The 14,515-nt window shown below is 36.6% G+C and overlaps 1 protein-coding gene across 6 annotated transcripts in view; it reads right to left on the bottom strand.

Annotated features, from left to right (window-relative positions):
- The window catches only part of RYR2 (ryanodine receptor 2), a 777,004-nt gene that overhangs the window by 105,765 nt on the left and 656,724 nt on the right, over positions 1-14,515 (bottom strand). For 4 of the 6 annotated variants that reach the window (XM_082407541.1, XM_082407542.1, XM_082407540.1 and 1 more), the window contains 6 exons: positions 13,986-14,226; positions 13,497-13,584; positions 12,238-12,330; positions 6,078-6,248; positions 4,899-4,958; positions 2,167-2,301 (listed from right to left, as the gene is read on the bottom strand). In XM_082407541.1, the coding sequence (XP_082263667.1) occupies positions 2,167-2,301; positions 4,899-4,958; positions 6,078-6,248; positions 12,238-12,330; positions 13,497-13,584; positions 13,986-14,226 (788 nt within the window). Of the gene's footprint in view, positions 1-2,156; positions 2,302-4,898; positions 4,959-6,077; positions 6,249-12,237; positions 12,331-13,496; positions 13,585-13,985; positions 14,227-14,515 lie in introns of all 6 variants that reach the window. The other 2 variants (XM_082407544.1, XM_082407543.1) reach the window with 2 other exon arrangements.

Raw genomic sequence — 14,515 nt, forward strand, 5'->3', positions numbered from 1 at the left:
TCAATTGCAAAGGTCACTGACCCTTGAGCCAAATGAAGTCTTTCCTCTGCACCCACTATTTTTGCACCGAGTGTGGCAAATGAAAATATTCTTTGCAAACTATTCTATGACTCACAAATTAACATTAGAATAGAGGTATTAAAGGCATGAATTCCGCACACAGATATCTTCCACTCTTTTCTATTCTCTGATAACTGATGAGTTCTTTTTACTCATATTCTTAACATTTTGAAGAATACTTGGCCATGAAGATCTGACCCTCTTACCTTTTCCTAGATAATTCCTACTTCTTTAAGGTTTACACAGGGATCACCCTCATCATGGCTAGAGTAAGTCTGGGCTCCTCTTACTCTCTCTTCAGTACACTTTGTATCCTGGCACATCTAAATCACTACATATTTATCTATGTGGCCATATACTCTACTAGAGTACAAGCCACTTGAGTAGAGGGACAGAATTCAGTCCCCAGCAGAGTACAATACTGCCATATGGTAGTGCATGCAATAACTGTTCACGGGATAAACAGCTGCTCAGTAAAATGAATCTCACCACTTTACAAATAACATCATTCATTATGATCATATGTATTTATGAGTATATAACATATGACTATAATAAAACAGGGTTCAATAAACTTCATTTAACGTATCTAAAAGTCATTCAAGCAAATCCAGATACGTGCATGAAAACCAGGAAGAATTAAAAACTCATGGTAGAGTAATGCTGTCAGAAATGGTCCTCTAGGAGCCATTTAATTATCATTGAGTAATCTTCCTAAATATGTATATACTTCTGGAAACACAACTCTATGACTTTATATATCACTTAACATTTCATTACCTCAAATCTTGTCATCTGCTGATGGATGATCATTTATATTTATTTAATATTTCATGAAAATATTTAGGGGACCATTAAGTTGCCTAAATAATACTTTATTATCATATTATATTATTAATATTATGGCATTACATAATGTAAATACATATCGATAGCCATATGGTGTAAGAGCATCCTAGCTTAATCTTATCAGGTGTAGTGATAAATTGCATGGCACTGGAGAAGTTATTAGCATTTGGGGGGCATCTGAGTAAGCAAGAAGGAAATTAAGAGGATGCTACATTAGATATACCCTTCGGTTATTTAACTGGCCAAGGGCAGTGACAGGAGGTCATCAGATAATATGAAATAGGAATCAAAGAAACACATTTATTATTGCTATGCTAGTAAGTTCTGCAAAACATTCAGATGACAACATCCTGAGGTGACATGGGGCATTTCACTATTTTATGTTCAGTGTAAAATAACCGCCCCTCCATGTCAGGTAGGTCTTGTCATGGAGACCCAGGGACAGAGCACACTCTTGGGTTTACACTGAGCACCATTAGTCTGGTGTTATTTTGCTGAATGGACCTCGTGAGAAACAGAGACTGTCTCTGTGTTGCAGATATTTTACCTAAGCCAGAAGATCCCTTACACAAAAATACAATCCACCGATTGATGACATTTCAGATACTATTGGTTTGGGAATTCTTGAGCAAAGGTAATAAATAAGAAAGTCAAATACACAGGAAGCTTTGTAGCTTAAAATAGAATACAACTGAAAAATGATATAAAAACATTATTCTCACATGGCTTTAATACCAATGCACTGCTCTTCTCTAAATGTGACATATTGCTGAACTTGAGAAAAATTAGCTCAAAAATATTAAAAGGAAAGGTTAAACAAGTGACCTTAAATTCAACATTCAAATATTAGACCAGGGAAAGATAGTATCTCAAACATGTTTTTATGAGCAGCAACAGAAAAATAATACAGTTATAAAACATTTGAAATCAGGTGTAACTCCTGAAATTTTTGTTAGAATGGCTTAAAATTAATTATATAATTTTAATTATCTGTTTAATTTTAGAAATATTTTGAAAAAGACTATAAAACAGAGGCCTTGATCTCCCCAAATACATTATTTATCGATGGTTACAAAAATTACAAGCTTGGAAATGCTGCTGATTAGATACTAAGGACTCCCAAGTCATAGATTCTTGGTAATGAACATGCTGGACATATATGTTTTCTGGCCCACAGTTAACAAGTTAACACACATCCTTTACAAAAATATTTTTTATGGTTAAGGCAAATGTGATTGAATCAGCACAAAATCTAACCTGTTCAAGATGAAAAAGCACATTTGCTATATCCAAGACCCTTTCCACTGTCTTCTCAGGATCTGAAGTGTCTTCTGTCCTGTTGGGTAAATCTTTGTAAAGAGCCATCTGCCATCTAATAGCAGGATCCTCCACCTGCAGAAAAAAAGAAAAATGTTCAAAAAATACAGTGTAAAGAGGGGAAGACCCACTTCTGAAGAGTCAATCTATAGCTATTTATTGAGCATAGCACAGGGTGAAAACATGACGCAGAGATCAAGACAGAGAAGTTAAGTACCTTGTACTCATGAAATTTATCGTCTGGTGAGGAAGGCAGACATCAAACAAACATTGACAGTTGTGACAAGGGCTACTAGAAAGAAATATAAGGTACCTGGAGATTTAACCTAATTTGTTGGTGGTTGGGAAGATTTCCCTAAACAAGTGAAGTTTCAACTAGGATTTCAGGATGAGCTGGAGATGGTCAGGGAAAGGAAATAGGCAAAGCAATCTTTTATCTTTCTCTTTTCCTTTCACAGTCAAACACTGAGAGATTCACATATTTACTTTAGAGGCAATGATATAGGATCACATTTATCTATAAATACAAGGATTCTACAACAGAGCTCAGTCTCACTGAAACAAAGATATCAATTAATATAAAGCAACGAAGGCCTACAAAATCACATTCTTACAATAAACCAATCTACAGACTCTACTTTTTAATACTGTCAAATTTCCTGAGTGAAAGATACAACGGGATTCTGAATGTTTTTAAGAAATATTATTTTAAACCATAGAAACTGACAAATACAAGCATCTTTCCAGGGATACAGCACTTGAAAGAAATAATTTAGATTAACTATGTCATTAAAAACGGGCACAGCAATACTCGTATGTTTCTCCTCCCACTAAATATTTCCTTTAAAAATGGGAGACGGAGTGCAATGAAGCAGAAGTAAATGAACAACATCTAAAACTTCACAACTCTTAGCCTGAGAAAGTGTAGTTTGAAATGTTAAAAATAACTTTCATCTTAGAGGCAAACAGAGATAGAGCTCTGTGCACTGAACGACTTGTCAACACCATTTGTCTTCTGATAAAACAAAATGCTTTCCTCCATATACTTTTTTCATCTGAGGACTCTGGTACCTCTAGATATTATTCTTTCTAATATACAATCACTCCCTCTTGTCCTCAGGATTACCAGTCTTACAATTTCAAGACAATGTATTCAAGAAGGAGCTGGGAGCAAAAGAACTCATTGCTTGCAAGTCTGTATATACACGAGGGCCTTGGGGCCTATTTTTATATACATGGGGGCCTTGGGGCCTATTTTTACGCCTGGCGTAAAAAATATAGAATGAAATGTCACAAAGAATAAGTATTCATTATGCCTTTATTTTCAGGTTTCATTCGTTTGGAGGTGAAATATTGATTATAAATATGCATCCTTTTCAGCTCTTCTTGTTCCTCCTGACTCAATACACAGCATACATTGTCCAAAGTATCCCTACAAGTAACCTCTAGAATATAATGGAAGAATTTCCTCCTGCTTATCCAAGACATAACTTTTATTTGACTGTTTCCTGAGAGTGGTATAAACCCCTTCTTAAGAGGTAGTGAATACTCTCTGTCTCTATGTGGGACCATGGTTCTCAAAGTGTGGTCTCAAATTCCCTGGGGCTCCCGAGGTCTTTTCAGGGGCACGTGATTGCCTCAAATGCCCATGCATGTAGTATAAAATTGAGGTTCAACTGGAGCCTTTATGAACATTTTGAATACTGTTCAACATGTTTTTGCTATCTGCAAAGAGATCATGCTCTTATAGGAATTAATCTCCTACTCTGTTAAAGCTAAAATTCAATGGATAATTGAGTACACAACAAAGTACACATGAAATTTGCTCTAAATAATATTTGTGCATTGTGAGTACTGTAAAAGCATGTTGCACCTTTATCATATTATATTCCGAAGTGTTAAAAGAAAATGAATATGATTTGGATCTTTGGAAAGAAACATTTTAATACCCAGTAAGGGATACATTATACTATAGCCACTAGTTTTTGACATTTGGACATTTTCACAATTAAAAAAAAAAATCCTCAGAAGGGACATCTGAATAGAAGCAAAGAGTTGAGTCAAAATAATAAATTGATAGACTTCTCATATTACATAACAGGTCCTGTAAACAAATGAACAGTTTATCCACTACTATGAAAACATTTCCAAATAATGGTAAATGCTTGGACTACAAAAACTACTTTGAGCAAATTTTTTACCCACCATTAGAAAGTATGTCTTATCTTGGTTTCCATTCATGATTCTCTTCTAAATGTACACTGGCTTTGCTATTACATTAATTCTTGCTATCTCGTATGTACTAATGACTCAAATACACTTATTTAATTTCTGAGTACTAGGTGTAAAATATCAAATTTTCATAGACACCCGTCTCCATGTCCCAAAGGTCCTCCAACTCAGCTATATGAAGGAAATTCCCAACCTTTATTTCAACTGGCGACACCTTTTTTCAAAGTTTGACAATCTCTGATGATCTACTTTAAAAATACATCATTTGTTATCTTGAGAGTCCTTAATACAAAAGGATTTGCAAGCAGGATAATGACTGATTAAGATGATATATTTTCACGACCTTACTTGTTAAAGTAACATTATTTGTAGTACTCTTCTAAAGAGAGATTAACTAGTTTATAGGTGCTAAGTGTGCTTTCTAATAATATTGGGCTTACCTTGCCTTGTAAGTGAATATTACTGCGGATTATATCTCGAACTTCATCCTCAGTGTCTTTCTGTCAAGAAATAAATGTTACCTAAATGAAGTCTTATAATGCATCGACTGTCACAAGCCATTAGAAATAAACCTCTTGAAATAGTATATGTTTGAACAAACGTCTTTATAGGATTTAATACATGCAACAAATGTATTAAATCGCTCAGATAATTAATATCTGGGGCTTATCGCTCAGATAATTTTTTTGATATTGCTGTGACTTGAAACAAGACAACCACCTAATTTAACTCCAGTGAAAGTGCCCTAGACTCAAGACAACTGAATTTCCAGTTCACAAGAAGTAGGGCAGAAGCATGTTCCCTTGGGTTCAAACAGAAGTATGTCTCCAGCATTCTCTGAAATCTCCATGAAGTCATTTTAGCACCCAATAACATCCCCAAGGATCCAGTAATAATAAGGAGCATATCCTGAGAAGCAAATATTAGACAAAAGCCAATGGGTCTGCATCTCTGCAGCTCCCTTTCTTACAATCTCCCTTCAATTTGCTCATGGTAGGGTCTCAAACTCTGGATATGCAGAGAGGTGCTTCAGTGTAGGAACATGGGAGGGAGAACATGTCCTCCAATTTACATGAATAAAAGACAGCAACCCCAATGTATATTTTTGAAAACTTGCATCCTCTCTGTGTAACCATGAAGAGGAAAACCAGAGACCATCAAGAAATCTTGAGAACTTCAATCTTGATGCTCACAAAGGAGAAAAGCTGCTGATTCAAAAGTCAAATTCATATCTAGTGACGATCAGCACAATACATTATGCATCTAACATTCAAAATCACCCTTCATAAATCTGCAGATACCTCTCATCACAAATTTGATATAGGAGTTCATATGAAATCCATTTTTTTCCACTACCAGTGACTTGTTGCCATCTTTTCTATTTGGTTTCTGAATATGCCCTGGGGGTGATTAACGTAATTTAGAAATAAAAACAGCCTCCAAAAAAAATATTAGGCAGTCTTCGTGTCTGAGTCCTAGGGCCTGTGCAGAATAATTGCTTAATAAAAGCATTCAATGCAAATGAAATATTGACATAGAGCAGTGAGACGAAGGAATCCAAACACATGAGCATCTGGAGGTTGCATGATCATTCCCGCTGGTAGGAACAGGAGCCTTACCAGACTAAATCGATTTTTGGCCAGAGCAATGAGCTCCTGGTCCCCAGGGGCACAGATGTTCAAGCCAATGGGCAGTAATCGCTTCAGAGCTGCCACGATAAGAGAGGTCTGCATGGAATACCGGTCTCCTTTGCGCTTCATTTTCTTCCTTTCCTGATCAGAAACAGCTGCCTACAGAACAAAGGTAAGTGTTGGAATCTGCAATGACTTCTTGTCTCATAGGACTATGAGCCTTTTCTAACTTGCCTGTAGTTTCACCTTCCTCGTTTCCCGCTGGTCCCTATTGGTTAGGAATCCTATTGAGGATGCCCTTTCTCTTTTCTTCTCAGCATCTCTTGCTGATTTTAAGTCCTACTCTCAGATTCCCAAATCACTAGAATTTACTGGTAGGCATTTCTATATAATCTTTTTTTTTTTTTTAAAGAAAAAAGGTTTATTTATTTTTTTGTTTCTTTTTTTTTGTTGTTGTTTATCTGGCCACATCATGTTTCCTGACCAGGGACTGAACCCGGGCCCCCGGCAGTGGAAGTGCCGAGTCCTAACCTCTGGACTGCCAGGGAATTCCCTCTATATAATTTTAGAAGGAAAATGCACATTGTAATTTTAGAGAGGCATATGGATGCATGAAAAATCCATGGTAATTTCAGATATTGTATGTTTTATGATTTTTGGTGGTTAACAGGAAAAAAAAGATTAAGAATAAATGGTTTTTGCTTTGACAAATGCTTGCTTTGCAACACACACACACACACACACACACACACACACACACACACACACACAGCATATATAAAACTCTCATATATTTGCCTTTTATACAGGCTGAACACTTGTCTCCCCAGGGCCTTAATGTAGACGTAATACACTAATCAGTGTTAAATAAATATTCAGGATTATCTCTGGATAACCTGTTTACAACTGAGAACAGCCATGATACTTCAGGGTTCTCTAGTGATTTTGTGGAAAACTATGCTTGTGCCAGGGTCACCTCCAATGACAGAGTCTAATTTTCACTGGGTAGTGAGTATTCTTCTTGCTATTAAGAGGACATGTTCTAACGTTAAAATGAAAACAGCTGTCCCATATCCACTTCTTCGTGCATGTTAAATTTCTTTGTAGTAATAAATCAAACATTGAAGATAGTTTTATGATAATGATATATTGTAACAGTTTTGGGCTGAGAAATTCAGAAGATCATTTAATATACAAATGATTTGCCTTCCCCAAAAGAAGGCAAAATATATCACAACATGATAATGAAAGAAGTTTTTTGCAAAGTGAAAGTACTGAAACATCTGAAATCATATGGCAATGGTAGCTGATATGTTAATAATATAATATATATTATATAATGTATTATATTATTACATATATAGTATATATTGATATATCGAACCTATAATATCTGAACCACAGTAATAAGAATCATATTCACTTTCCAAAGAGATGTACTTATTGTGTGGATCCCGCTTTTATCTGTACCAATTTGTAAGAGAGTACTCTCAGTAAGTTTAGTAGAAAAAGCACAGTGAATAATTATTTGTACTATTAAATTGATTAACCCATAAAAATAATGAATCAGTGGTTTTACATGAGCTCTTTGCTAAAAGGAAACCTAACCACACTGATAAAAATAATTACCCAAATGAGGAACCACCATCCTAAAAATTAAGGAAATTGATATAAATTATGCAAACATATTTCTACCCAATACTGGTAATTTAGTTTTTGCAAAACAATATTACTCAATACATTAAAGTCTAAATTTTACTGGTGCTGAAGTTTTCTTTGATTTTAACTTGTAAAGGTCTTTTGGTTTTACTGTTGTAAAAGTAGAAGGAGCTTATACCTGGCTTGATATTTATAAATATTTAAGCAACCTTATAATAAAAATAATTTAAATCAACACTAAAGGCAACTCTACACTGCTCAGTTTTGAGAAGTACTAGATAAATTAATTCCTACATTTGCTCAAAATATCATCTTGCTTTCTATACCATAGGAAATCTGTAAACTGAAAAGAACAGTCAATAAATCTTTGAACTTTTATGCGTGACATAGTCCACTGTTGGTATGAAGAAATTAAATATACGAGCAATCAAATATCTTCATGTACATCTATAAGGGCTGGTTTTTCCTTGTTCAGTGCCGATTTCCTCCCCAGACTATGGAGCTCCATTAGGGAAGTGGCCAAACCTATTTTGTTCCTTTTTGTATATGCAGAACCAAGCACTGTGCCTTACTCATAGGAGCTGTTCAGTAATTTGAACAGAACCGCTAAAACTACTGAATTTGCACAGTTCATTTTCAATCCTAACATTTGAATCAGATATGAATACACAACAACATGGTCAATATGTAGGCACTGATGGAAGATATTTTCACATACTGAGGTCTGGGAAAGTCATTCTGGCTTACACATGATTTAACTTAAATTTTACGCTAATTAGAACAGCCTGTTTCGTGACCCATCAAACATGCAGTGTGCATCTGCTTTAACCACTGAAGAAACAAATGCATTTAAAAAATTAAAATAGAGTAACTGTGGCTCAGACATCCAAAATGGAGCTCAGCGGCCACTGTGAATGTGGTCTGAGACACGATCCTGCATCACAGAGAACTTGAATTTTCTAATTGTACCAGTCTCAAGAACACCACCAGCCATTCTCAAAACAACATCTGCTAGCAGCTGCCAGCTGCAGCGTTGTAGTCTCAAGATCTCCTTGGTAACTACGCAACTATTTTGGACCTCGACCAATCCTTACTTAACAAGCACACTTACTTCTTGCCAGGTCCAGTCATAATTTTTGACCAATAACTTATGTAACTTTGCAGTGTTTGCCTTTGTAAGTCTCCCCCATTTGGTAGTATGGCGGAACAAAATTCAACTGCTTCTTGAATCTGTGTCTCCCGGCTTATAGTCCTCAGTTTGGCTCAAATAAAACTCTTTTCTATTCCTATTACAGATGGTTTATTATTTCTGTCAACAGCATATTTAAGGAGGAGAGTCGGATAAATGACCTCTCTCTTCTGTATGTGTGTGTGTGTGTCTGTATGTGTGTGTGTGTCTGTCTGTCTGTCTCTCTCACACACACACAGACACATGCACGCACCACAAATATAGCTCCAACAATTTCACCTAAAATAACCTAAAATTTAATAGAGGACCAAGAAAAAGGGAAGAATTTTCTAATATTCCTGTAAGAAAATGGCCCACAACCCCCCTCCCCAAAAATGGACATAAAATCATAAATGATTTATGAAAATTTAGATATATGAAGGATAAAAGTGAGCCTATTCATCAAAAAGACAAGAGATTACAAGTTTTGGTGAGAATGTGGAGGAAAGGGAACCCTTGTGCACTGCTGGTGGGAATGCCAACTGGTTCAACCACTGTGGAACTTCATGGAGGTTCCTCAAAAAATAAGAAAAATAGAACTCCCAGAGTATCATGGCCAATTATACATGCACTGGCCTCTCTCCGGGCTACATATATTTTGCTTTAAGTCAAAATGAGCTTCTCTATCCCAGATTTCCTATTCCAAATCGGTCTGCTGGCCAACTTATATACTCTTCTAATTCGGGAAATGGCACACCATACAAATAGTGATTATCCCTGCTCAAGCGACTGGCTGAAGACTGATGTGTGACAATGTGTCCTTTGGTTGGTGTTTGCATTTGGTCTCAATCTCTGGCCAAAAGGAGTTCGTTTTTCCCGCAGGACTCTGGGAGGGTGGCTCTATCGGCTGCTGTGACGCCTTAGACAGATGGTTTAAGGTCTCGTCACAGAAATCCCTGAAGCTTTCTGCATCTCTCTGCTCTCAGCGTTTCAGGAGGGAACACCTCTCTGTTCATTTCAGTTTGAGATGTAAGACCTCTGGCCACCCTACTGGTATCCATTCTTGACACCAGACCCAAATGATACAGCTTTTGGGGAGAGAACTTACTCATGCCCTGACTACCTTCCACTTCTGAATCCTTCTTGCCATCCGTGGTCAGCTGAGAACCTCAATGATACTGATAAAAACTGCAGTTATGACACTGCTATGACCAACCAGCGACTCTCAAATCTGTCCAAATGTTGACACATGCACATCATGATTACTTTAGTGAAACAATATATGTAACATGTTAGTATATTTGACTCCATTGTTTGAACTAGAAACATTTTTTCTAGGAAAAAAGGTTTATAGTACTTACACAATATAAAATGTCAAGTACATATGCAGGCAAAAAAAAATTTCTAAAGCAAACAAGCAAGGCATAGTCGCTGATTTCTAAATTTTTCATCAATATTACTGTTATTTGCGATCCATCTCGTCTCAGAGTGTTAGCAGTCATAGGTAAAAGACTAAAAGGGTTAACAAAATTTGGGGGGGGGGACATTAAATTTGAGATGCTCCTATCCATTACTTTTGATTTTTTCCTGAAAATAGGAGAAAATGTCAATGGTTGTAGATGCCTCAGTGTAGGTTACAGGATGTACAATGCTTTGAGTGTATGCTTGGAGAATCATTGGACTAGAATGATGGAAAACAGGGAAGAGGATGTCTGTATAGATGTGTGCAGACCTCTGCTCTGAAGACCTTTAATTTATCTTGAGTTTGATAATACACTGGAGTCATTGTCATCCTCCAAAAGAAAACACTGACCTCTTATGTCCTCTCTCTATGCCTTTGTTCACACTGGCCTAAATTGACAACACACTGACAAAGCAGGGTAATTCACTAACAGTTTTCAGTTCAGAACATCCCTGTGAAATATATACTCTTAGTATAGCATCTTCTGAAGGAGCAGTTCCTCACTCTTTAGGCTTACTGTGTGCCCAGAGGAAAGAAAATTTATCATCTTTTATGAGTGTTTCAAGAGCACAGACGCACAGAGTAATAGCCTGTGGTAGTCGGACAACTGTTCTAGTCATGCAAAGCTTCAGCCAGCATTAGCTTTGAGTTCCTGTGTAATAGTATCAAATACATGGCATTTACAACTCTGAATAAGACTAGAGAAAAGGGTGATGCTATTTTATTATCCTGGTGGTCGCCAATGAAACCAGTCAGATGGACTCTTGGGGTTCATCTCTCTTCCCATAATTTACTGAGTTGGTCGAGACTGATTTCCGTGGCCATAGTGCCACACTGTTTTGCATCTTTGGCCACTTGGTAGCATATTTTGTGTGTTACCCCATCTAATACATTCATTTTCTTATTTAGTGGTAATTGAAAAGATAAAGGCACATATTTTTCAGTGTTTTGAAAGGTCCTCCAGTCCCCAACATGAGTGATGGAGAAAACAAAAATTTCCATTTCATATGTGAGAACTTAGAATTCATCCACGTGGTTCTTAAACAATGCAGCTAATTATTTTGCAGTGTATTTATTTGACACACATAAATGTACATACATTTCCTCTGATGAATACATATTATTGACTAATTATATGTATATTATACTGATTGGCAATTTTGTGAGTGTGTGTGTATATTAAGCATGTCTTTTTATTCTGATGCTTTGACATCGTGGGCCCTGCTGATCTTTGAGTGCCCCTCCCAGGGTTAGTCAATTCCTAGAGACAGAAAATTACTTGCCTGCAAGCACGCCTTTCATATACAAACCAATCAATTCAGAGTCCTTGTCCTCCAATCATCTCCTTTACCTGAATCTCAATCCACCTGCCCTCATCACCCAGGGCCAGGTACCAGACAACTAGGGACAGTCCCTATACCCCAGAGTCCACTGAAATGATTCAAGCCAGCCAATGCTAAACCTGCTTACCCTACCTCACCTGCTCCTTTCCACAGAAACCATAATAAAGGCTCTTGTCCACATCTTCTCCTTGCTCCCTCCGCCTCATGGCTGACCTTGGTGCTTCCCCATGTGTCCTCACTATACGCTGTGCCTTCTGTTTCCAGGGAACTGTGAGTAAAATCTTCTTCCCCCCTGACAGTCATTTCCATGTCTTCATGTCTTGCCACACCTGATTACAGTAAGTCCCAGGTACCCTTAAAACTGTGTGTGTATGTGTGTTTAATCAGTAAACATATTATCAAATCCATCAAATTCCAGTTACAAACCTTCAAAAGATCTAAAAAATATCAACCAATTCAACTAATGAACGTGATATTCAGACATTTTCTAGAAAGTAAAACAGATTATAGTAATACCTTGGACATCTTTGACTTGGTGTCCGTAATAAGGAAAGACATATTGTTGATTTCATTCTGTACCACGAAGTTCTGCTCTTCTCTTTTGAAATTCTGAAAAGTCCCAAAGGAAGTTTCAATTAAAACCACAGATAAGTAGTTCATGTAATAGAGGGTACAAAGGAACCCAAAGTTTCTACAAAGATAAGTAGTAATTTGATATATAAGACTTATAAAGAAAGGAAGCAAATAGTTGAATATCCAATGAGGGTGCTTGGCTGGGGGCAACAATTCTGGGAACTAGATAGAAATATGTATGTTTCAAAGATGGGAATACTAAGGTTCAGAAAATTTAAGTAACCAAGTCACACACCTACCAAGGGGTAGAACGAATACTCAAATACCAAGCACCAGGTATATGCTTACCTGGTGGAAAGCATATACTGCCTTTTGGGATAAACACAGATTTCCTAAGGGCATGCACAACTATAACACAACTTTCCATTCTGTCAGATATTTTATCTACTTTTTCATATACCCTAAAATTATTTTATTCACTTTTAATTTAGGAACATAAAAACACTGGCAAAGTCAAGTGTTTAAGCAGTGGTCGTAGTGAAAGCAAATACAGAATAAAAGCAGAAATAATCACAGAGTTTCAAAAGAGAGGTTAACAATCTAATTATACGTGTTTCTTTTTTAAAGGAGCATAACCCAAACAAAATAATTTCATAGTAAGCATCTAAATATGTTAATAATTGATGAGTAATAAAAGATTTTGTATGAAGAACAGTGAATAGACTAAGCCTCAATTTTCATTCAGCTCATATTAACATTCTAATTTTACTATTAATAATATAACTGCTCACATAGTTTCACCTTTAAAAATTTGGGTTAGAACGTATATAACATATATTAACAGATTTGTATTTTAAATATATCCATGAGATTCAAAAGCACATATTCAGATTCTTTTTCTTATTCTTGAAACTAACACTAGGCATTCATCTAAAAACCTACTGATTATGATAAATACTCAGCACAATTAAAAATCTCTGTGATGGTTTGAAGATAAATTACAAAACTCAAAAGAAGGCTTAGATTGCATCAAACTCCCCAGGGAAACCTAGTCTCTCTCCTGACCAGTTAAGTGATACTAAGGAGATGACCCTGAGAAACATTCTGATAGGTGTTTACTAAGGGGATCGGAAAATTGATTAAAAATTGAAAGTCCTTAACATATTCCAGAGAGTAAGCACTGCCAGTATTTTCCTACTTACGTGGGATTTTGACCAGTAGATAAACACCTCGGCAACCATGCGGAAAAGATCTTCTGCTTCTGGGTTAGGCTCTTTTAGCCACTTTGCCCTAGATCACATAATAAATAAAGTGGTGTCTCAGTTACTCCTTAAAGTTAATTAAAAAAAAAAAAATCACCCTCCTAAAGTTAAATGTGAAACCGAGTAAACTGAGGGCGAGCATGCTTGCCCACAGAGCTCATAAATGGCTTCAGTGTACAGCCGTAACATTTAAAATAATTTAAACAGTTAACTGTCAAAGTGCTAGCATTTACACCCACAGGGCAGACTGCTCCACAATGGGTTCTCCAATTGTAATTTTAAGATGTTTGGTGAAATTCACATCTGATAACGTCATCATTGTGAACACACTCATTGCTAAGTAGTGAATGAAGCAATTCCACTGGGACATACGAACGCAGTAAGGTTACGAGGGAATTAGAGAAATGAAATCACTTTTGAACATTCTACCTGTTATAATCCACAAATCTAATCAAGAGCGGGTAGAAGGCATAGAGATCTCTGGCCAGCGTGGTGAACTCGTCTAGAATGAGAAGTTCAGCCTCGGACATATCCCCCCTGACCTCGGATTTCAGATGGTCTTCCTCTGATACCACCATCGCTGCCTTTTTCTTGAGTTTCTCCATTAATGGCAAGAAATGAGTTTTCAAGAGCTGAGGTTTCACTTTATTTATAATAGGCTGGGAAAATACTGTTTGAAGACAGACATTAGTATTCCGCTCTGCATAAACATTCATTAAAATGAGGATGAGACGGTCATTACAATCCTATAGCATGATTAAGCCTCGCTCTCCTCCAGCACGACTTCCTTTAGAATTCAGCCCATGCCTCAGTCCTTTTTCTAGTCCCAAACCTAATTACATAGCTGCTGTTCAAAAATGATTACTGAATTGAAACTGATGTGCTTCCTTGTTGTCACAAAAGAAAGAAAGAAAGAAATTGGCAGCTAATTTAGAACTTTAAAAAAGACATTCATTCAC

Source organism: Balaenoptera borealis (genome assembly GCF_965194805.1).
Source record: "Balaenoptera borealis genome assembly, chromosome: 10".
NCBI classification, from domain to species: Eukaryota; Metazoa; Chordata; class Mammalia; order Artiodactyla; family Balaenopteridae; genus Balaenoptera; species Balaenoptera borealis.